At 38.0% G+C, this 24,031-nt stretch overlaps 1 protein-coding gene across 1 annotated transcript in view; it reads right to left on the bottom strand.

The window, feature by feature from the left end:
• LOC139457425 (ankyrin repeat domain-containing protein 17-like) overlaps positions 1 to 24,031 on the bottom strand; it is a 114,688-nt gene that overhangs the window by 48,009 nt on the left and 42,648 nt on the right. The window contains exons 7-8 of the mRNA XM_071238825.1: positions 20,529 to 20,616; positions 19,175 to 20,017 (exon numbers count right to left, since the gene is read on the bottom strand). Of these exons, the coding sequence (XP_071094926.1) occupies positions 19,175 to 20,017; positions 20,529 to 20,616 (931 nt within the window). The remainder of the gene's footprint in view (positions 1 to 19,174; positions 20,018 to 20,528; positions 20,617 to 24,031) is intronic.

Here is a 24,031-nt window from a genome sequence, read left to right as displayed (position 1 = left end):
ATGCCCTGCTCATGCTGCCGCCATCACTGGCGTCCATGCCTGTTCAATGTCCTTCAGAAAAGATGCGTCTCATCGTGTTCAAGTTACCCTTTTGGCGAACACAGGGTGTCATGACTGATGTTAAGTGATCAATTGGTTGCTTGGTTTGTTGTTTTACGCAGCAATATTCGGCAATATGATGGCGGTCTGTAAATAATCGAGTCTGGACCAGACGATCCAGTGATTAATATCATGAGCATCGACCCACGCAATTGTGAAAAGATGCGTCTCATCGTGTTAAAGTCCATTTCATTGTAGGCCTCGTGATGCTGGTTGTCTACTGACCTGCCCCCCCCCCCCCCCCCCCCCTTGTCGTAGGCGTTATACTCTATGTAATTATCATGAGAAAACTTCTTTCCATCCAAGATATTGCAAATTTTATACCAATATCTAAAATAGATAACCAGATTTTGATTGTCGTCTATATCACAATCTGTATGTGTGGTTGGTCATCAGGTGGTCATACCCCGACGACGTGGATCATTTCCTATAATTCTAATCACTGGATTGTCTGGTCCAGACCAGATTGTTTACAGCCCGTCGTCGTATGATATGAGTATTGCTGGATGCGACGTGAGGCAACAAACACACACTACTTACCCTTTGGCGAACACAGGGTGTCATCACTGATGTTTAGTGATCAATTGGTTGGTTGGTTTGTTGTTGCAATATTCGAGCTATATGATGGCGATCTGTAAATAATCGAGTCTGGACCAGACAATCCAGTGATTAATATCATGAGCATCGATCCACGCAATTGGGGTCGATGACCTGCATCAACCAAGACAGCGAGCCTGACCACCCGATCCCGTTAGTCAGCTTTTACGACAAGCATAGTCACCTTTTACGGCAAGCATGGGTTGCTGAAGACCTATTCTACCCGGATCATCATTGTGATCCATTGATATCACATTTATCACGCCCCATGAAATATGTTACGGCAAAATATCGAGACGAGTTGACTAACATAACTTTTGTGAATGATGAGGCTGTAACACAAAGTGCTTTTCTGGATCGTGACTCCAAACATTGGGACATGATTTGACTAGGCAATGGTTAGTCAGAGCCCTTGGTCAGAAGTATGATTTGGTTGGTTTGTTGTTTAACGCGGCACTCAGTAATATTCCAGCTATATGACGGCGGACTGTAAATAATCAAGTCTGGACCAGACAATGCAGTGATTAATATCATGAGCATCGATCCACGCAATTGGGAGCGATGACAAGCATCAACCAAGTCAGCGAGCCTGACAGAAGTATGAAAAACTGCATGATTATATGCTTCTGGTATTGTTGATAAACGCATATGTCCGTATAGAGATACTCTGTGTATGGCTCTTATAAGTGAAAATACATGATATGGATATGACAACTTTTGACATATGGATACATATCTATTTTATTGTAGAAACAGTCTTTGTGTTTGTGCCTGATTACATGAGCTTATATGTATATATTTGTCACAGTCAATGTCGATAATCAGGTAATATGTATATTGACTAAAAATGTCAGTCATTTTGTATATTGATATATTCACTCAGGCAATACACATTTTGACTGGAAGTTTCAATCAATATGCATATTACCTGAAAAATGAGACTTGATTTTACACAGATTGACTGAAATGAATTCCTCAAGAGACTCCTTAATCTCTTCATGTAGTAGGATCTACTTTGACCTTATGATCATCAAAGGAACTCGTCTAAGTATGCAGTTCACACAATATATTGGAAGCAATCAAATGTCACCTTCTGCAGGCAAGGGAGGACTACTGACTATAATGTCCAACTCTCACTCTTGTCGAACTAGGCTAGAATTTCGTGGCTTAATTATAGCGTCATCAGTTGCTATTACGAGTTATGTATTATGTGTCAGATTCAATCCTTCATATCTCGTGCATGAAAATATTTGGAAAAGATATTTGTCGACGGCCAATTGACGGCACACATGCTTTGCAAATCCTGCAATCGACTGAAACATCGACGCAAGTTGCCGTGTCGTTAAGGAATCGGATGTCGTTTTTGTTACACAGTTTTGAGTGCGCAGATTCGTTAGGCTAGCCAAAACTCGGAAGTTCCAGCATAGTTTGGAAAGGGTGGAAACTAGAATTGTATAGTCAGAAAACTCCCTTGACTCGTGAAGATGTCTGATGTCAATACATAAAAAATATTTTTGTTTTTGTAATAAATATAAAGTGAAACAGATTGGAAGCCCAAAAGTTGATTAGACAAATAATAGGTAGTAGTGTCCTGAAGCAGTTTCCTCATCGAAGCAAATAACCTGATTTTAAACCAGATAATTACAATGGTTACTTGTCAAAACAATAGGTGATTGTGACCTTTAAGATACAATGGACCACAATCAACTGTTGCAATGGCGGCTTCAACAGAAGGGCTGTTAATAAAGTATCGGGTGTCACCAAATCATGAAGAATGACACTGTATAAGACATGAACTGATTCTCTACAGACCATACCTGTAAAGTATTTATCTGTCGTCTTAAAACTAGCAATGAAATGTCAGATAACACATCAATCAAATGAAAAGAACAAATCACTATAAAAACAGAATGATAATAATGATTTACTGAATGATATATATCATTCCTTAAATGATTATCATCAGGCCGTGTCAAGAACGTGGTGAACCAAGTCAAACTGCGTCATCTGTTAGATCTTAGCATAAACATTGAGACAAACAAACTATTTTCCGAAGGGCAAGGGTGTGACTTCAATTTTCCAGTTGTTACATTCCCTTTTTTGTCAAGCAATCTGGATGCAGCCCAAGCCTTTGGTGTCTACATTTCACAATTCTGGAGGTCCCATCGAGCCTGCCCTTAGAGTGTGTTTTACACGTTTTAGATTAGGTTTGAATAATTTAGTATGTAATACGGGTTGTGTTTCCTGTTTCAAAAAATATGCGTTTTTGTCCTTTTTACCCCACATTTATTGAAAACGAATACCATTTTATGCTTATCTGTTTATGTTATGAATCGCTCAGAACAAAATATTTCCAAGGCTTACCAAAAAACATCAATACACTAATCAAGCTCCTCCGTTTTGATAAAATATCTAACGAGCAACAAAAGATACTATATACTATCTTATACATTAATTATGGTTTACGACTTCGCAACCGTTTTTGTAGAAATGATGTTACAGTTTAATTATTCTTTAATTTATTTGCCTTCATTAATCAAATGCTTAAAAGTTATCTCTTCTTGTTGTGTTGTGTTGCGACTTATTTTTCACAAAATTGTACACGTGCACATCTCTGTGCATATCAGTCGGTTCCAAATTAAAATATGAGATATCTATTCTACAGTGGGACTACATCAAATTTAAAAGCACAGTAGGTTGATCTCCTAATTAGACATCATTTAAAGGTCACTAGTCATTTGGCCTAATAATTGGGAACCATCTTCCTGAGTTAAAAACAATTGAAGAATGTACAGATGCCCTTCTCTTTCCATAGACTGGATCAATGTCACAGATGACCTTATATGTTCCTTTATGATCATATCTGTGTCAGTCAGTTCTGACTGAGAAAAGTAGATGGACATTTGAGTGAATGAGTGAGTTAATATTTAAAGTCACATTGGCATTGTTTCAACCATATCGTGACTTGAGCAAGTTATGCATTTATATAATATCTTAAGACCTGTCGTCGCAGGACAGTATAACAACTAGCAAAATATCACAGATTCTAATTGTAAAACTAGTTTTAGAACAATAAAAATATTGAATTATAACACACGACACAATATAAAAACGGGCTATAGATAGTCAGCAACTGAAGGCAGACCACCCATTTGGGGACCATGGGGACTTACAGTACCTTTGCTACCTGCATGGACCCCAGCAGGATTTACAAGATGGACATTTGAAGTTAAGTGAGTATTTATTTCCATTATTATAATAACATTATGCTTCACATGGTATGTTTCTATAATATATATATATACAACAGCAAGTTAACGATGAATATGAGACTGACAGAACAGTTTAATCTGGTACAAATTTTCTATCCAAAAGGAAATTGGAAACACATTTCAAACTATTCACACACATTTACATCATACCAAACATGGATAATCGTACAAATGAAGGCACCTATAGACCACCATGCGACACGAGAAAGTTATGCACTTCACTGTTCTTTCTTCGTTCCACAATCAATGCTGCTGTGTCTCCTTGTTTGGTCTTGGCGTTAATGTTCAGAATGTTCTTTGTTGCACTTCGTCCTACTGTTGATGTCAACGATATTCTGTGATAAGATATACTTTACCATCGCCACATGTCCTATACAAGTGGCTATGTGAAGAATGTTGTAACCATGATCTTCAACAAGTGACACATTACTTCCTGCATTTATGAGAAGTTTTACGACGTCCTTATGTCCTGCGCATGCTGCCGCCATCACCGGTGTCCTTTCCCGCCTGTCCTTGCAGTTGACATCCAGCTGTCCTTCAGACAAAGATACGTCTCACCATGTTCAGGTTCCCCTTCCAGCATGCATCGTGAAGTTGGTTGTCCATTGACCAGCCCTCCTGGTCACATGGTTTGTCTTGTATGTATCTTTCAGGAGAAAACTTCTTCCCACCTGTATATATTGGAAAGTTGATATAAATATCTAAACAAAATAGCCAGCGTTTGATTGTTGTTTATATCACAATTTGTCTGTGTGGTTGGTGATTAGATGATTTGGTTGACAGCGTGGAATCGACCCCCGACGACTTGAATAAGTTTTCATGATACTGATCACATGATTGTCAGGTCCAGAACCGATGTGTTACAGGCCGCCTTTGTGTGGCAGGAAACTCCTTGATGCGGAGTTCAACAAACAAACTCTAACTTTTTTCTGAAAAATTGTGTGAGAGGCGGTTGCTACCAGTAGAGCTTTTTCCCTTTTGACGAACACCGGGTGTCATCACAATTTTTCAGTTATCAATCATTTCAATTTTATTGATCATTGCTTTTTACGACCCATGGAATCTGTTTTGACATAAAAGAGACGAGTGTACTAAAACAGTTTCTGTGGACAATAGTTTTCTTTCGGGAAACTTTTCATTGAAATTTAGAAACTGTTTTGGCATGTGATTTCTTATTTGATGCATTCTTTATTTTGAGGAGCATCTGCCTCAATCATTCTCATCAAAATGATGCAATTACCTGTAACACAAACCGTTTTTTCAGATCGAGCCTTCAAACATCGAGACGTGACACTGCAAGACTTGGCTACACAAGGGCCAGTTGGAACCTTTAGTCAGAAGTAAGAAAAAGTATATGATTATAATGTATGTGTGTTCTATATGAAACAGGTTTTGTTTGTTGTTTAACGCCGCACTCAGCAATATTCCAGCTATATGACAGTGGTCTATAATAAATAATCGAGTCTGGACCAGACCACCCAGTGATTGACTTCATGAGCATCGATCTACCCATTTTGGATATGGTGACATGCATCAACCAAGTCAGTGAGCCTGACGACCCGATCCCGTTAGTCGCCTCTTGCTAATAGCAAAGTCGCCTTTTACAGCAGGGATGGGTTGCTGGCACAAGAGTATGTATAGTTACTTTGGGTATGGCTTTTAGGTGTGATGTCTGTAAAGAGATAGTATGGACATGTTTGCAATATGGAAACATCTGTATATTTATTGTGGTTATTGTTGATGTTTGTGCGTCTGTGTGTATATTGTTGGTTTTGTACTTACATGTCTGCATACGTAATGTGGATGATGCTCATATGTTTGTTTATGTGTATACGTTTATAAACATAACTGTTAAAACGTAGCTTTCAAATAAATTCTGTTTCTGAAAAGAAAATGATATTCTGTGGTAAGAAGCATTAATGTAATTGATTTTATCATACTATTGTATGATGCAGATTAGTAAGGGTTTCTTGTTAAATTAACACACCATGTGATACACTTACGTCAGTTAGATTCTTAAGTCGAAGTATGTATCTTGCATTCTCCTCAAAATTCTTTGATTCAGCACTCAGTAGGTGGCAGGTTAAATGTTCCAAATCGTATTCAAAACTCAAACAGCCACCTTGTTCAATACATTTGACTTGGCACAACTTAAAGCCAATGTTCCCAATAGTGACATAATTTCGAATCGTTGTGTCCCTTTCAAAAAAGCGGCATGGAATATTCAAGCATGTTGACGATGTAATAACAGAATAAGCTGCTACTATCAGAAGCATGTTCCCACAGTCACCGAGACACTTCATCCTGAAGAAATCTTAGAGAAGCACAGGATGCAGAGACTGATTTCACCACAGCTGACAAAAAATGTCCAGATACTTCCACTGGCTGATAGGACTGCGCCAGGTGATGTCCCAAGGTGACGTCCTGTGTCAAGTCGTGAAGAACGACAACGAAGTACTCATGAATAGATTATTACAGTATCTATTTCTAGTCTTGAACATAATCAGAAAGCATCAGTCAAATGGTAAGAAAAAATCAGTGATTAACAAAATGATAGTTATGATTTACTGGATCAGTGTGTCGCCAAATATTTGAGACTCGATATCTCTGGCGTTGACCAGGTGAGTCGCATTCTACACGACTAGATTTGTATGATTTGAGGTTGCTCTTGAATAGATGACACCTGTCGAAACATTCATTTTAAACTGTTGGCCGAAGTTAATACGTCAACTATTTCTTTGTCAACGTCTTCATCTTAGCAGCTTTTCATGTAATGGCTATTCCTGCTGGTGATATATTTTCGACACATTTTATATGTCAAATAGTGTATATTGTAGAGTTAAGTTACACACTGACACCACTAATATCAAAAGGCTAAGGAAGACTAGACCAACCTAGGGCTTAGGCCCCGCTATCCGAAAGAAGTATTGGGTTAGAGCACGACTAGGTCGCCCATATAACAAGGATCAGTTGGCACAGGCCCTCTGAGAAGAATGGTCCACTGAGATACCATCAATAAGTACCATCTTTCAACATCGTCTGTTATGATGCAGTCGGAAATCGAACCCCAGGGCTTCCGCTGTGCGGGCAGACGCTCGACCAGACAATCAGACAGACAATCCTCAGTTCAGGTAATTGTAATAAACTGTTTATATATAATAGGCCTGTGTAATTCACATCACAGTGAGCAGCTGTTTCATACAGTTGGACAATTGGAGTCAATAACCTTGTCCAACTATACGACTTGCATGATATGGCCTCTGAAATGAGATCATATTTTCTCATGTAGTTGGAGGCTAATTTTTGGTTTGCACAAAATTGTGACCTGTGCGTCATTTGTTTTCATGCGTGTTGATCCTTGGAAATATTTCCTAACATTATCTTTTCATTTAACTGAACATTTTCAAAGTAGGGTTGCATTCGTGATGTATTCTCGATGAAGGTGTCAGCTTTGATGAAACAAAAATGATAAATCATTGCATTTCCATGAATTACTTGTTAAAATATAGTGTTGCAAGATGCTAACGCTTGTTGAAACGTACTTTTCGCCCGCCTGGATGTGACATTATCATTACTTGTGAGTGAGTGCGTGAGTTATGGTTAACGTGGCTGATAACATTATTCCAGTTATATCACGGTGTGTCAGCTTCATGTTAGAGGAAAGCTCGAAGTGATGCAGGTCTATAAGTACTATAAGTGGGGCCCTATTCTGCCCCCGAAATACCACGTTTTACTGACGGAAAGATCTTTCACATGGATCAGTGCTGTTCAAATATAAGCTATAATCATTCGGTTGTTTCTATATTACGTTTCGTTGACCGCATTCACCACGTCATCAGCAGAAGCGGCACTATGTCAACAATCTCCTGTTCCATCCATCTAATATCACCTTATGTGAACTATTCCAAGAATAGGTCAATCATGTTTTCGTTTGTATTGGCCTTATACGGCCTTATACGGGGGGGGGGGGGGGGGGGGGGGGGGGGGGGGGGGGGGGGGGGGGGGTTCATCGTCTGGTCTTTCTGTCTGTCCGTCCCTCCAGCCGTCCGGATCATAACCTGAAAACCGTGAAATATTTTTCTTCCAAATATGATACATTTATTAAACAGGGGCTGAAGTGGCGCCTTTTGCTATTTAGGCAGTTTGCAGAATTTCCATGGAAACAACCTGGACGTATTAGCTGAAAATAGGTAGGTGTCGCTTCCGAAGCAAAACTTAAAACATCATAACTTGGTACATGTATTAATCAGGGACTGAAGTGGTGCCTGTTGCTTTTTAGGAATATTTTCCATGGCAACAAGTTTGACTTTGACTCTGTTCACACTGGTGTGTTTTTTCCGAATCATATCTCGATAATGATTAGGTATTATTTCATGAGACTTTGCACACATAAAGACAAGGTTGTCGACTGGTGTTATTTAAGGATTTTCATATTTTTTTATATTTTACCCTTCATTTGGCAACATGGTTTGACTTGCACACTGTTCATATGTGTATGTTTGTCCAGACCATATCTCTGAAACTAAAATGTAATCTTTCATGACACCTTGATCACCCCAAAACAAGGTTGTCAAATGGTGCCTTTTGCTATTTAGAGACTATTTGAATTTAATTTTTTTTGATAACTCAATAACCACTCATGCATACGGCGCCGTGCACAGGACCACGTGCCATCATCAAGCCAAGTGGACGGTATGGGGTAAAAAAAAGGCCATGAACAATCTAAAAAAATATACATAGAAGTACTGCATATTGTAATGTTTCCCACTCGTCCATGCACAGGAAATATTCACCGCTGATGTAATATGTGCCTGTTCATGTGACACAGAGGTCATGTTCTGTCTCGTTTTAAAAGCATTAAGGGACATCCGTAAAAAAAAATATTTTCTCAATTGATTTAAAAGAAAAGAAACATAATAAATGAAAGTGCAGTAGATTATCATTCTCAGCTACTGACAACTTCTACACAAACCAAGCAGCCTTATGAGGCATGGTTTTCAGTCACATATGCATGATTACACCACAGTCATGTTTGGTCTCGCTTTCTCAGCAGCAGTGGCCATCTGATTTTTGTGCTCCCTATGTCTTTTATAATAAAGCATCTAGTCTCGACTGATCTAAAAAACAAAGCAACAATGAATAATAATTAATGTGCAATCGATCATAATTCTCAGCTTCCTGGGGGTTAACACAAGAGAAGCTTGAAGGTTTATGGACACACGACCATCTCATTATACAGGGCACCCATTCACTGCTGGGTGAACAGGGACTCTTCGAAGGAAGTCACTTGTCTAAGAAAAAGAAACCACATTTAAACTGTGTTTCAGTATTATGCAGGATCTGACGAAACCCTAGAAAAACTCACCACGTTAGTCAAACTAATCCTCCATCCACCTACTCTCTGCAAACAATGCTGCATAACTTGTGCCTAATTTGTGATTCTTAGGCATATTGTGAACAAAGCAGACACTATATCGACGTTTTGTTGGACAGAACCGAAGCCCAAGAAACTTTCAGTCCAGCTGGTCAAATTGGTCACCCACCCACTTCATCGACCAACTCCTCTTGCCATTTCCTGGTTTGTGACCCAATACAATACACAGGATCATATGCCACCATGAACAGGTTTTCTGTTGCCACAGGTGTGAGTGGCGGGCGGAACTCGTGGGCTTACCCTTTTTGAGAAAACCAGGTGTCATCATTGATCTCCAATGATCCATTTTTATAATTTTCACTACTGTTTTATCTTTGATGGCCAATGAAATCGGTCGAGACTGGTCACTCTCTGGCGTTGATGCACTTATGTAAAAACGTTTCCAGTGTGAAATGTGGCAGAAAAAAATAGATGTTACATTATATTTGTTTAATGTCAGGGATTGTGATTATTTGATTTTGTGATTGTGTGATCGGCTGGTCACCATCAACCTCCTCTCCGCGACCAACACTATCACATGTATACTCAGACCACAATAATGAACAGTCATTATTTGAAATTCTACCATGACATTGCTAAACGCTTGATTCTGATTGGATAAAAAGTGGTTTCCTTTTGGCTATGGAAACCACTTTCACATATATTAAGCACTCGGTTCCAAATTAAAATAAGTGGTATCTACACTACATTGGGACAATATAAAATTTCAAAACACAGTAGGTCTATATCCTCATTTTCAAATGGATTGAAACAAAATGTCACATGGCCTCTAATGTTGATGTTCAAATTTACTTTGCATCTTTATTTTCTTACTTTCTCATTTGTAACACCTTTGTTTCTAAACATAATTATTGATGACTATAGCATGATGAAGCAGCTTGACTAACCAGCAATATTTTCGATCCCTACTTTGTTCTTTTTGAAATATTGAAATTTGGTATGGGTGCGCACCTGATATTGTTTAACAGCAAAATGTGTCAACTGATATTACAGAAATATCACGTGCCGCCAAAAAATACACGACATGAACACAAGTTGTTATTGTGTTACATAAAATAGTTACGAGATAAATCTCAAAAAACAATGAAGAACGAAGCGTGGCTTATTTCTCGCCCTTTCTCGAGATTCGAACATGCGCTCGCAGCTTGACGTCGTATATTGGACGACGTTATTTTTGAGAGGAAACTGTCTAGTGAGTTGGTTCCCCATAGCTGGGCAAGTCAGATAAACGCGATGGCCGAACGATCGCATCCAAAAGCGGGAGAAATATGACAATCGGACGTGGGGGAATATATACCTGTGCATAAAATGGACTTGTCCGACATTGTCGAGGTCGGATTCTCTTCAGGGAGTCATCATTACTTAAATACGGCTAGATATGTTTAAAGCTTATACATTTTATCATCATCCTTAAAGGGGCTGTACATAATGTTGAAATCTCATATAAGAAATAAGAAATCGCACAAGAAAGTATACAGAGAGAATAAACCACACTTGTTTCACCTGCAGAATTTTATTGTACGATAAACAACTCCACCTCGTCATTTACGTCTTGTGACAGTTTAATTGTTTTCTTTTTAAATGTTTTCACCAAACATTTGTTTCAGTACGTGTCCTATGTACTCTTATGAGCGCAGACACTAATTTATGGGGTGCTGTTCCCACACAGGAATATATCTAATTATAGTTCCAAGGATAATGTTCACACAAGCATGACTGTCAGAAATAAATCCTTGCAAAAGACTTTAACAGAAGTATTATCCTCAATCGCTAATTATACTAGAGTCCAGTTTCTGAATAATTTAAAACAAGAGGCCATGTACTTAAATTCGGAAATTTGAATTTGAATGAACTGTATTGAGTCCAACAGACATAAAGAATTCATCTTCACCTAAAAGATTCGTGTCGATAGATGACATGTTCATGTTTCAAAGTTGTATTCAATACTCAAACAGGCACCTTTTTTAATAACTTCTAATTTGGAACAGCTTGAGGCCAGCGTTCTTGACAGTGATAGATGTCCATTATGGCATAAGGTCTCATGTTAATTGCTACACATGATGGGGGGGGGGGGGGGGGGGGGGGGGGGGGAACAGTGAATGTGAGGAGCATGTTGGTACATTGACCGAGACACAGCAGTATCATCTCGACGTGTTTGTAAAGGAGCGCTTGATGCAGAGACTGTTTACATAAAAACAAACACAACTGTCCACACACATCCACTAACATCCGTCATCAGAAACTGAAATCAAGCTAAGGATCAATATCACATGTCTGCCAAATTGATGAATGGTGAAGAATGGGGTCATATATGACAGGGACCGATCCTTCATTGACAAAGTGCATAAAACATTTATCTCTCCTCTTCTTCATATATCGAAAACCAATCCAACGACTGCTGGGAAAAGTATTTATAAGATAATGATGATTTACTGAATCTGAATTTGATGATGGGGGAAGGCGATTTCATTGTCTCCCTTTGACTTTAAATAGTTTTCGATCGTTGTTATTAATGTTTTAAATGCAGTTAAAAGAAACGTGTTTCTAACAGTTATCGTTACAAATAAGGAAGATTGTAATGTTTACCATTCGGCCATATGGATTTACTCAAAACATGATTCCGAAACATATTTTCATTCGAAATAAAATTTCCAAACACATTTCAAACTCATATCCTAACGTCATACCAAATGTGGACGACGGTACAACAGAAGTAACCTATAGACATCCATGATATGAGAAAGTCTTACACTTCACTGTTGTCTCTTCGTTTTGCTATCAACACTCCTGTGTCTGTTGATCCTGAACATGGTCCTCCTTGTGAGCCATTGTGAAGAATGATGTAACCGTGATCGGCAACAAGTGACACATTACCTCCTGTATTCATAAAACTATCCATTACCACGCCCCCATGCCCTGCTCATGCTGCCGCCATCACTGGCGTCCATGCTTGTTGATGTCCAATGTCCTTCAGTAAAGATGCGATTGTCGTCTATATCACAATCTGTATATGTGTGGTTGGTCATCAGGTAATCATACTTGGTGACTTGGTTGACAAAGTGATGTCATACCCCGACGACGTGGATCATTTCCTATAATTTAATTCCCTGGTTTGTCTGGTCCAAACCAGATTGTTAACAGGCCGCAGTCGTATGATAGGAGTATTGCTGGATGCGACGTTTGCAACAAACACACACTTTCTTATTTCTGATCAATTTCTGTGAGTGGCGGATGATTTCGGCAGAGCAGGACCTAATTACCCTTTTGGCAAACACTGGGTGTCCTATACATTTCTGTGAGTGGTAATTGCTTTCGGCAGAGCAGGTGTCATCACTGATGTTTAGTGATCCATTGATAACACATTGATCACGCCCCAACACTAAGTGCTTTTCTGGATCGTGGCTCCAAACACTGGGACGTGATTTGACTACGCAGTGGCTGGTCAGAACCCTTGGTCAGAAGTATGATTTGGTTGGTTTGTTGTTTAACGCCGCACTCAGCAATATTCCAGCTATATGACGGCGGTCTGTAAATAATCAAGTCTGAACCAGACAATGCAGTGATTAATATCATGAGCATCGATCCACGCAATTGGGAGCGATGACATGCATCAACCAAGTCAGCGAGCCTGACAGAAGTATGATAAACTGTATGATTATATGCTTCTGGTATTGTTGATAAACACATATGTCTGTATAGATACTCTGTTTATGGCTCTTATAAGTGAAAAATACATGATATGGATATGACAATTTTTGACATATGGATACATCTGTATTTTATTGTAGGTACAGTTCTTGTGTGTGTGCCTTATTACTGTATGTATTTGTAGCAGTCAATGTCGATAATCAGGTAATATGTATATTGACTAAAAATGTCAGTCTATTGTATATTGACATATTCACTCAGGCAATAAACATGTTGACTGGATGGCAGCCTTTAGCGTATAGAAGAAACGTCAACAAACTTGTAACTATGTATAAATCAGTAAATAAGCAATGTCCTTCATATGTAACTCATCTTATACCACCAGCTGTGCCACAGAACGTCAGTTATAATCTCAGAAACCGCCATGATTTTGTAGTTCCATTTGCACGGACAACTACGTTTAAAAAGACTTATATTATAGATACGTTAGGCCAATGGAATAATCTATCATCAGGAATCAGGGATAGTCCCTCAATATCTTATTTTAAAGCTGTCGCATCTGAGCAGCCTACATCACCACCTATGCACTATAACTGCAGTAAGAGATCTACAAACATATTGCACACTAGATTGAGACACAATTGTAGCACACTAAATTCCGACCTGTTTTGTGTTAATTTATCTGATTCTATTTCCTGTAAATGTGGAGCTCCCTTGTGAAAATTCATTCCACTTCTTCTTCAAATGTACCTTATATGATGATTTTAGGGAGACATTACTGACAGCTATCGATAATCTTAGAGGACAAAAAACTCTACATAGTATTCTTTTTGGTGATCCAAACTTAGATGTTTTCCTGAATACAAAAATATTCTTGTCTGTACACAAATTTATAGAAACGGGTAACAGATTCAGTAGCTAGCATATTATTGTTTCCAAACTGTTAATCATTAATATTGTTAAATCTATATACAACACTCAAATGTATAATATTAGGATATGTATGAGATGCACACTGTCTTCACTTTCCAGCACATTGTACATATCCTTCATATGAGCACTGTATATATATTGCGCAATATGTTTCCACAATGTGAAGCCTCAACTGTAAATTGTTCATTTTCATTATGCAATATTATGTATAACTGTATATAGGGAGAAGGCGGTATTAAGTGCTACACTTGTGCCCAATCCCTTTGTCTTTTTGGACAATAAATATGTTTAATAATAACTGGAAGTTTCAATCAATATGCATATTGCCTGAAAAATGAGACTGGATTTTACACAGATTGACTGAAATGAATTCCTTAAGAGACTCCTTAATCTCTTCATGTAGTAGGATCTACTTTGACCTTATGATCATCAAAGTAACTCGTCTAAGTATGCAGTTTACACAATATATTGGAAGCAATCAAATGTCACCTTCTGCAGGCAAGGGAGGACTACTGACTATAATGTCCAACTCTCACTCTTGTCGAACTAGGCTAGAATTTCGTGGCTTAATTATAGTGTCATCAGTTCTATCACGAGTTATGTATTATGTGTCAGATTTCATCCCTCATATCTTGTGCATGAAAAGATTTGGAAAAAATATTTGTCGACGTCCAGTTGACGGCACACATGCTTTGCAAATCCTGCAATCGACTGAAACATCCAAGTTGCCGTGTTGTTAAGGAATCAGATGTCGATTTTGTTACGCAGTTTTGAGTGAACTTTGCACAGATTCGTTAGGCTAGCCAAAACTCGGAAGTTCCAGCGTAGTTTGGAAAGGGTGGAAACTAGAATTGTATAGTCAGAAAATTCCCTTGCCTCTGGATGATGTCTGATGTTAATACATCAAAAATGTCAATACATCAAAAAATATTTTTGTTTTTGTAATAAATATAAAGTGAAACAGATTGGAAGCCCAAAAGTTGATTAGACAAATAATAGGTAGTAGTGTCCTGAAGCAGTCTCCTTATCAAAGCAAATAACCTGATTTTAAACCAGATAATTACAATGGTTACTTGTCAAAACAGTGAGTGAGTGAGTATGGTTTTACGCAGCTTTTAGCAATATTCCAGCAATATCACGGCTGGGGACACCAGAAATGGGCTTCACACACTGTACCCATGTCGGGAATCGAACCCGGATCTTCGGCGTGACGAGCGAACCCTCTAAACTTGTCAAAACAATAGGTGATTGTGACCTGTAGGATACAATGGACCACAATCAACTGTTGAAATGGCGGCTTCAACTGAAGGGCTGTTAATAAAGTGTCTGGTGTCACCTAATCATGAAGAACGACACTGTATAAGACATGAACTGATTCTCTACAGACCATACCTTTAAAGTATTTATCTCTCGTCTTAAAAATAGCAATGAAATGTCAGATAACACATCTATCAAATGAAAAGAACAAATCAATATAAAAACAGAATGATAATAATGATTTACTGAATGACATATATCTTTCTTTAAATGATTATCATCATGCCGTGTCAAGAACGTGGTGACCATTTGAACCAAGTCAAACTGCGTCATCTGTTTTATATTTAGATCTAAACAAAATATTTTCCACAGGGCAAGGGCGTGACTTCAATTTTCAAATTGTTACATTCCTTTTTGAGTCAAGCAATCTGGATGCAGCTCGAGCCTTTGGTGTCTACATTTCACAATTTTGGAGGTCCCATCGAGCCTGCTCTTTCTGCAAATTTACAAGTTTGTTTATAAATGGAATGCTTTAGTAAAACTTTTATAACGTTTGTGGAAGACATTTCCAAATTCGATGCATCAGTGACAATACATATTTCTGATGCAATTCCCTATTTTGACATGTACCGTGTGTCAACGTGTTTTTTTCCGACTGACAATTGACTTGCCTTTGGATATGTTTGTAACATTTTGGAGCAACATACGCTCACCTCTTCAGGAAAAAAATGCATCATCACTATTTAGATGTGATCCACAGTCGAGCATCAACAGAAATGTTCCCAATTGTGTCTACTAACATTTCAATTCCAAAATATACCCCCCATCTAACAGTCTTAAATGCAGTTGACCTCTAACAATATTCATTTACTTATTGTTTTAGTTGAGCCACTTTTGAAAGCAATAGTTAAAAAAAGACGAGTTACAGAAAAATACTACGTCAAGGTTACCACACTAACATCCGTAACAGCGATTGTCAACCCGAGAGAAGCAGAGAGAAATAGAATTCAGGCGGAGCAAGCCAATAATCAACTACATTGTAGTTGAAAAAAACAACAGAGCCAATGAAGAGACACTCATGATAGTAATGTAAAATATGCCACCAGTACCATTAAGAATCACGGCGTGGACCACAGGGCTTTGGGAACATCCCAATCAGAGGAGCTTATCGGGTCTATTAGAAGAGTTTAACCACCACATCCGTGAAGATCCGGGGTAGAGTAGGTCTTCGGCAACCCATACTGCGTGGATCGATACTTATGATTATAAGGGGCGGTCGGGTAGCCTAGTGGTTAAAGCCTTCGCTCGTCACGCCGAAGACCCGGGTTCGACTCCCGACATGGGTACAATGTGTGAAGCCCATTTCTGGTGTCCCCCGCCGTGATATTGCTGGAATATTACTAAAAGCGGCGTTAAACCATATGCACTCACTCACTCAGTATGATTATAACATAATCATAATTGTCTGGTCCAGACTCGATTATTTATAAAGCGTTGTCATATAGCTGTAATATTGCTGAGTGCAGCGTTAAACAACAAACAACAACAACAATAAGTAAAACCCCAGCTTATAGTGTTATCTCGAGGAAGTTCCTCAAAATATGAAGGAAACCTTTATCGACAGATGAATATATTGAATTCTACAATGACATTGATGAATGCTTAATTCTGATGGGTTAAAAAGAGGTTTCCTTTTAGCTACGAAAACCCCTTTCAAATATATTAAGCCTTTCACAAAAAACGTGCGTATGAATAAATAGATGGCCTACATATCGATTTATAATAAAATGGCTGCCGATGGATGACCCCCATATGAACTGTAAAACGTATCTAAATTTCCTCTCTTACACCTGGGTCTCTAAAAATACCAGCCAGGTCTCTAATACACGCCGAGTTAAGGGTTGTCGCGAATTAATAGACAGCATAGCGTCAAATATAGGAAATATGTGAGTTCGATATCGGATGTTTTGGGCGTTCTAGGCCGCAAGCCTGACTGCTTCGATGATGACATTAAAAAAAATAACAAATGCATATATTTTGCATAGAAATGAAATGTTTATGAAACTGTTAGGGACATGTTCTATGGTGACCAGAATCCGAACAATTTAAGCTATTTCCTCATTTAAACAACCGACAATAAACATGATGAAAGTAAAAAAGAACATAATAAGAATTTGTTTGAAAAAAACTTTATTCATGGCAACATGTTGCTCACAAACCTTTTTTGTGATCGGTATTCGTTGTCATCCCTGTCAAACACCATGACAGAAGAGGATTTGAAAGTCCATCACTCAGGAAACACTAATCTATTCGAAAAGCATTGAAGTCAAACTTGATGAAAATCATTTCAGAACACGCACCACTATTTCTGGGCCACAAATGTCTCATTTCTTTCACTCTCTTGCTTAGAGTCCGTGAAATCTTGAAATTGACAGGTCACACCATGCAGATACCTCGTGTCAATATATACAGCTCGTCTGCAGCCTAAACAGCGGCTGTTCAGCCATACTTAGTTCCAGTGGTAATCATATTGCACCAGCAGACTCGACAATTCCCAGTAAATCTACAGGTTAATGTCGAATCACATCATAGATCTGGGTTGTCATCTTGCTTCTTTTAACTAATAACGGAGAACGTGTACACAAAATTATCAGCCACTGACAGCTGTGAGGTGTGAGTAACCATGATGTAGGTCAAGTTCTGCCACATCCAAGTTAGGGGCGGAGAGGCATTTATTTTGGCCTTATTATTGTTTACTGGAGGTAATAGCTAACTTATTTAAACTAACTTATAACACTTACACATGTCAAATATATTACAGAATGTTAATTCATGAAGTTTTGTTGTAGAAATAGATTCGTTTAGCATTTTAATACCTTTTTCTACAACCAGGCACCCCTACAATGGAAAATGGCATGTTCGATTTCCCTTAATTCCAAGAAATTACATGGTCATTTCAAACAGTGCAGAAATTAAAACATCTGTCCTTGGATTAAGTTTGGAGTGCTATTTGTCAACTTCATTTTGAGAAAACAAAGAGTTTTGAACACTTATTTTCAACTACTCACGCCTATGTTCTTTTTAATCTTCAACTTAAGCAATAAGTGTTACATATATAACCACCTGTGACCACTTTTCGGAATGTTCTTAGATTGCAGACCAGCGCACCCTGTGTTGTTACGACTTGCAAGAGAGCACCGTTTTCAAACCGTTGTTGCCGTCATGGTAGAATGGAGATAAAGCTACTGTGTTTTGAAATGTGATATATCCCACTGTAAAGTAGATACCTCTTATTTATACATTTGAAACCTTGTGCTAGAGCGCTCGACTCCAAATGAAAATATGAGATATCTATTCTACAGTGGGACTGCATCAAATTTAAAAGCACAGTAGGTTGATCTCCTAATTAGACATCATTTAAAGGTCACTAGCCATTTGGCCTAATAATTGGGCACCATCTTCTTGAGTTAAAAACAATTGAAGAACGTACAGATGCCCTGCTGTTTTCATAAAATTGATCAATGTCATACATACATATATATATATATATATATATATATATATATATATATCAACAAGTTGACGATGAATATGAGACTCACAGAACAGTTTAATCTGGTACATATTTTCTATCCAAAAAGAAATTGGAAACACATTTCAAACTATTCAAACACACTGTTTCCTTACATCATACTAAACATGGATAATGGTACAAATGAAGGCACCTATAGACCACCATGCAACACGAGAAAGTTATGCACTTCACTGTTCTTTCTTCGTTTTGCAATCGACGCTGCTGTTTCTCCTTGTTTGGTCCTGGCGTTAATGTTCAGAATGTTCTTTGAAAAGATATACTTAACCATGTCTAGAGTTCCCTTAGTACAGACCAAGTGAAGGATGTTCTTGCCTGTATAAGTCACCATTGACATATTACCTCCTCTTCTCAATATGAAGTAAAACACTTCTCTATGTGCCCGCTGTGCTGAGAGCATCAATGCTGTCATCCCATTCCAACGTCTGCTATTGATGTCTACAAAATCCTGAGAGACAACGTATTTAACCATCTCCAAATGTCCCCCAATGCAAGCCGCATGAAGGATGTTGGTATCTTCATTTGCCGTCAGTGACACATTACTCCCTTTAGTTATAAGAAAGTCCAACATTTCTCTGTTTCCCAGTCGTGCTGCCACCATCACTGATGTCCATCCGCGTTGTCCTCTTCTGTTGATGTGTACCTTGCTCAGTGAGAGGACATATTTCACCATCTCCATCTGTCCCCCAGCACAGGTATAATGTAGGATGTCGTTACCACGTTTATCTCTCAATGACACATCAGCTCCTTCACTTACAAGAACGGCAAGCACATTTCTATAACTCCTGTTTGCTGCCATCATCACAGATGTCCTGTTGCACTTCGTCCTACTGTTGATGTCAACGATATTCTGTGATAAGATATACTTTACCATCGCCACATGTCCTATACAAGTGGCTATGTGAAGAATGTTGTAACCATGATCTTCAACAAGTGACACATTACTTCCTGTATTTATGAGAAGTTTTACGACGTCCTTATGTCCTGCGCATGCTGCCGCCATCACCGGTGTCCTTTCCCGCCTGTCCCTGCTGTTGACATCCAGTTGTGCTTCAGACAAGATACGTCTCACCATGTTCAGGTTCCCCTCCCAGCATGCATCGTGAAGTTGGTTGTCCATTGACCAGCCCTCCTGGTCACATGGTTTATCTGGTATGTATCTTTCAGGAGAGAACTGCTTTCCACCTGTATATATTGGAAAGTTGATATAAATATCTGAAATAAATAGTCAGCGTTTGATTGTAGTTTATATCACAATTTGTTTGTGTGGTTGGTGATTAGATGACTTGGTTGACAGCGTGGAATCGACCCACGACGACATGAATAATTTCTCATGATACTGATCATATGATTGTCAGGTCCAGAACTGATGTGTTACAGGCCGCTTTTGTATGGTAGGAAACTCCTTGATGCGGAGTTCAACAAACAAACACGAACACCGGGTGTCATCACAATTTTTCAGTTATCCATCATTTCAATTTTATCGATATTTGCTTTTTACGACCCATGGGATCTGTTTCCACATAAAAGAGACGAGTGTACTTTAACAGTTTCTGTGGACAATAGTTTTCTTTCGGGAAACTTTACATTGTAATTTAGAAATTGTTTTGGCATGTACATGTGAATTCTTATTTGATGTATTCTTTATTTTGAGGAACATCTGCCTCAATCATTATCAACTAAATGATGCAATTACCTGTAACACAAACCGTTTTTCCAGATCGAGCCTTCAAACATCGAGACGTGACACTGCAAGACTTGGCTACACAAGAGCCAGTTGGAACCTTTAGTCAGAAGTAAGAAAAAGTATATGATTATAATGTATGTGTGTTCTATATGAAACGGGTTTTGTTTGTTTGTTTGTTTGATTTGTTTGTTTGTTTTGTTGTTTAACGCGGCACTCAGCAATATTCCAGCTATATGACGGCGGTCTATAAATAATCGAGTCTGGACCAGACAATCCAGTGATTGACATCATGAGCATCGATCTACGCATTTTGGATATGGTGACATGCATAAAACAAAATAAGCGAGCCTGACACTGGACAAAATATCATCCATTCCAAAAAATCCAAAACTTGGAAATACTACCATTCCAATTGGAAATATGACCATTCCAATATTTGGAAGGTCACATTTCCAAGCTTGGATTTGTTTGGAAATGTTTGGAAATGTTTGGATACAATATGTCATAATGATATCTGTTAAAAGTTGTACAACTTTTGACGTTATGTGAGATTAATAATGACATGAAAGTAAATAATTAAAGTATTTTGGCACTATGTACCACGAAAAGACCAAATCATGAGCAAATTTAACTAAAAGAAATTCTGTCATTCAAAGTGGCTACTCTTTATATTTAATTTCTTATCTTCCTTGTCTACAATCATATGACATTGACTTTGAACTTTGAACAATTAAACAAATATTTTGTTTTCCCATACCGACTTACGGTTGTCGTAGAACAAAGACCGTTTCGAGAATATAGAGGGACTCATTATTATAATTGTTCGTACAAGAATAGGAACTTCGAATTATCTCGGAATTATGCGCAACACATAGGGCTGAAAATTTTATAATTGTTGTGGAACTATCTGACGGTAATTCAAAACAGGGAACAAGATTTCGTCAAATGAATCTTTGTGCCAGGAATGCAACGATTTAAATGCTGACAAAATGAATAAACATATCTGGAACAGAGTAGACTGTTCATGTGGACAATTATATGCTACGTCTATTGCCAATGAAGTTTATCACCCCATGTTATAGCATTTGTTTCATATAAAAGATAGAAACCAAATAAATGGGACAATTAGTTGTTATGAATTAGCTTTACCTCTGTGACATATCACACAACTAAATGTGAATATGTTTATCAAATAATCAATGACAGTAATTAACGTAGTGTCCTTTTTTATACACAATTTAATTACGTATTGGGGTACAATATATAATACATATATACACGGAATGATTTCTTATTTTGTCAATTTAATCATAACCCAAATCATGAAAATCAAAGTGTGAAAGTAGTGACTATCTTTATGATCAAGGGCATAAATACTCAATTGTATCTATTAATCCTAATAGTATAACAATAAACCCTGTTATCCACGTAAGCCTAAACCTGGGAGAAATAAAGTTCTGTTCTGTTCTGAAGACGCCGTCATGATTAGTTGGCGCCAGTCTAGACTGTCCAATCAACGTGAATATACAAACCGTGATGTTACTTGACCAGTTGATGACACCTGTCAAACTCAAAGTGCGCCTGGTCCTCCACCCACCATGTGTAATACTTTAGCGTACTTGATTGTTTAATTTGCAGTTATATCACTGTTAGGCTGAGTGATGAGAGAATACATTTTGTTGTTTTTGTTAACGATCGTTTCCATTTTCAAAGTGGTAACCTTATAAGTGACTAACTTTTTTATCATGATGAAATGGAACATATTAAATAATCAGAGGGACTGACGATCGCTTTTTTCGCATAAATGTCATTCTCGCATTAATTTCATGATTTACTTAGATTGATTTGAACATTTCTGAGCAACGATCATGTTTGGGTAAGGGAAATAATCTTGTCTCCGCTTGCAATTGGATTCAGTTCCGGGATCGCAGCTTGACTGTTTGGTACGGCCGAAAGGCGGCATCCATGTTGTTCACGCTCCGCTGATCACGTGGCCTCATTTGTCTGTATTCTGCTTATGAGCCGGGATGCTTATGAAACACGGGTGTCAAAACGAATATATTTACCAATTATACGTACGGTCAGTTAGCCAGTCCAAGAGACAATACCCTGGTTCTACCACCTTTAGGTGTAATTACGTCGCATGCCCCTGGTTCACGGTTCGTCTGATCTCCCGTCATAAAACCACGATGTTTATTTACCTGGAGCCTCTGACAGCGCCGACTTCCTGTGTACATGTACGTACATGGCAATAAATAGTTTGACAGTTGTTTGACGGAATCAATCAATAATTATTGACACGGTGATGTAATGAAAATTTGTCACTATTCACAACTCCTATTTTTATTTTTCTATTGTTCAGCTGTATTTTCGACCAGTTTTATATGTATAAAAATCTTCTCTTGTATTGATAAACCAAACCTAAAAACATTATATAAGAACAATTGTGTTTTTAAACTGTAAGTTTTCTATTAAAACAACCATGTAAGTAAGATTTCAGCTGTAATATTACTTTAGTCACTCCACAGATTACACATCTTATATGCTGCAAACGCAGCGAATGTAATGCTACTACGTCACAGCTGCCTCGGTAATTAAGGGCTGGAATGTTTTTGTGAAGGCAGTTAGAGCAGACGAATTTTCCCCCTCGCTGTATAATGACGGTCGCTAACCATATATGTGTATTTTTACTGTTTTTGGCTTGATGTGATTGTCCTTTGGTGAAAACAAATGTTCAATTGTGAAAGCAAACCCTTTTCCCCTGAACGTTAAAAGACAGCTGACTTTGTTTTTGTCTGAAATATGAACGTTTGGAGTCGTTTATATATTCGGAAATCCATATTATGGTTAATATTGATGATATAATATGGACAATGGTAAAATTCATTATCACAGTTTAAGTGCCATTCACAAATGTATGTAAATCTACTTTGTGATGAATGAAGCATGGCAATAAATATATGCATCTGATTCTTCATTTGTTCTGTATTCTTTGACGAGAATGAGCTTGGTTAATGATGATCACTCTCACAGATTTTTTGATAAGAGGATAGGACTTTAACTGGAGAATAGTTATGAAATATATATATATAAGTATAGGCGGTCTGTGAAACTTATACCTCATTGATTTGCTCATCGGGACTTGGAAATCATAGTCTGTCATTAAATTGATTCTAAAATATATGGTTTTGACTGTAGTACATCCTGACATCATAATATTATGTTGTAAACAACTTATCTTATCTTATGTTAAGTAAAACAATTATTGATAACTTCCTGAATTCCAATTGTTCAATGAACAGAATTATTCACAGCTCTGGCGTGAGACAACAATAAATTAGATGTTACCAAAGATTGTCCATTTTATGATCTTAGGCACATGTCGGCGCACTTACATGTGAGCCGTCTAGACGACTGTCTGTTTTGTAATTAAATGGCAGCTGCCATCCAGCCGAATACTTAATCTTGAGACCTATTAGTTGTCTCATAATTAACCAAAACATTTGCCCAAG

The sequence above is a fragment of the Haliotis cracherodii genome, unplaced genomic scaffold, assembly GCF_022045235.1.
Source record: "Haliotis cracherodii isolate W230 unplaced genomic scaffold, xgHalCrac1.p SCAF_12, whole genome shotgun sequence".
Taxonomy (NCBI): domain Eukaryota; kingdom Metazoa; phylum Mollusca; class Gastropoda; order Lepetellida; family Haliotidae; genus Haliotis; species Haliotis cracherodii.
The sequence above is the reverse complement of the archived record's forward strand: the minus strand, read 5'-3'. Positions and strand labels throughout refer to the sequence as shown.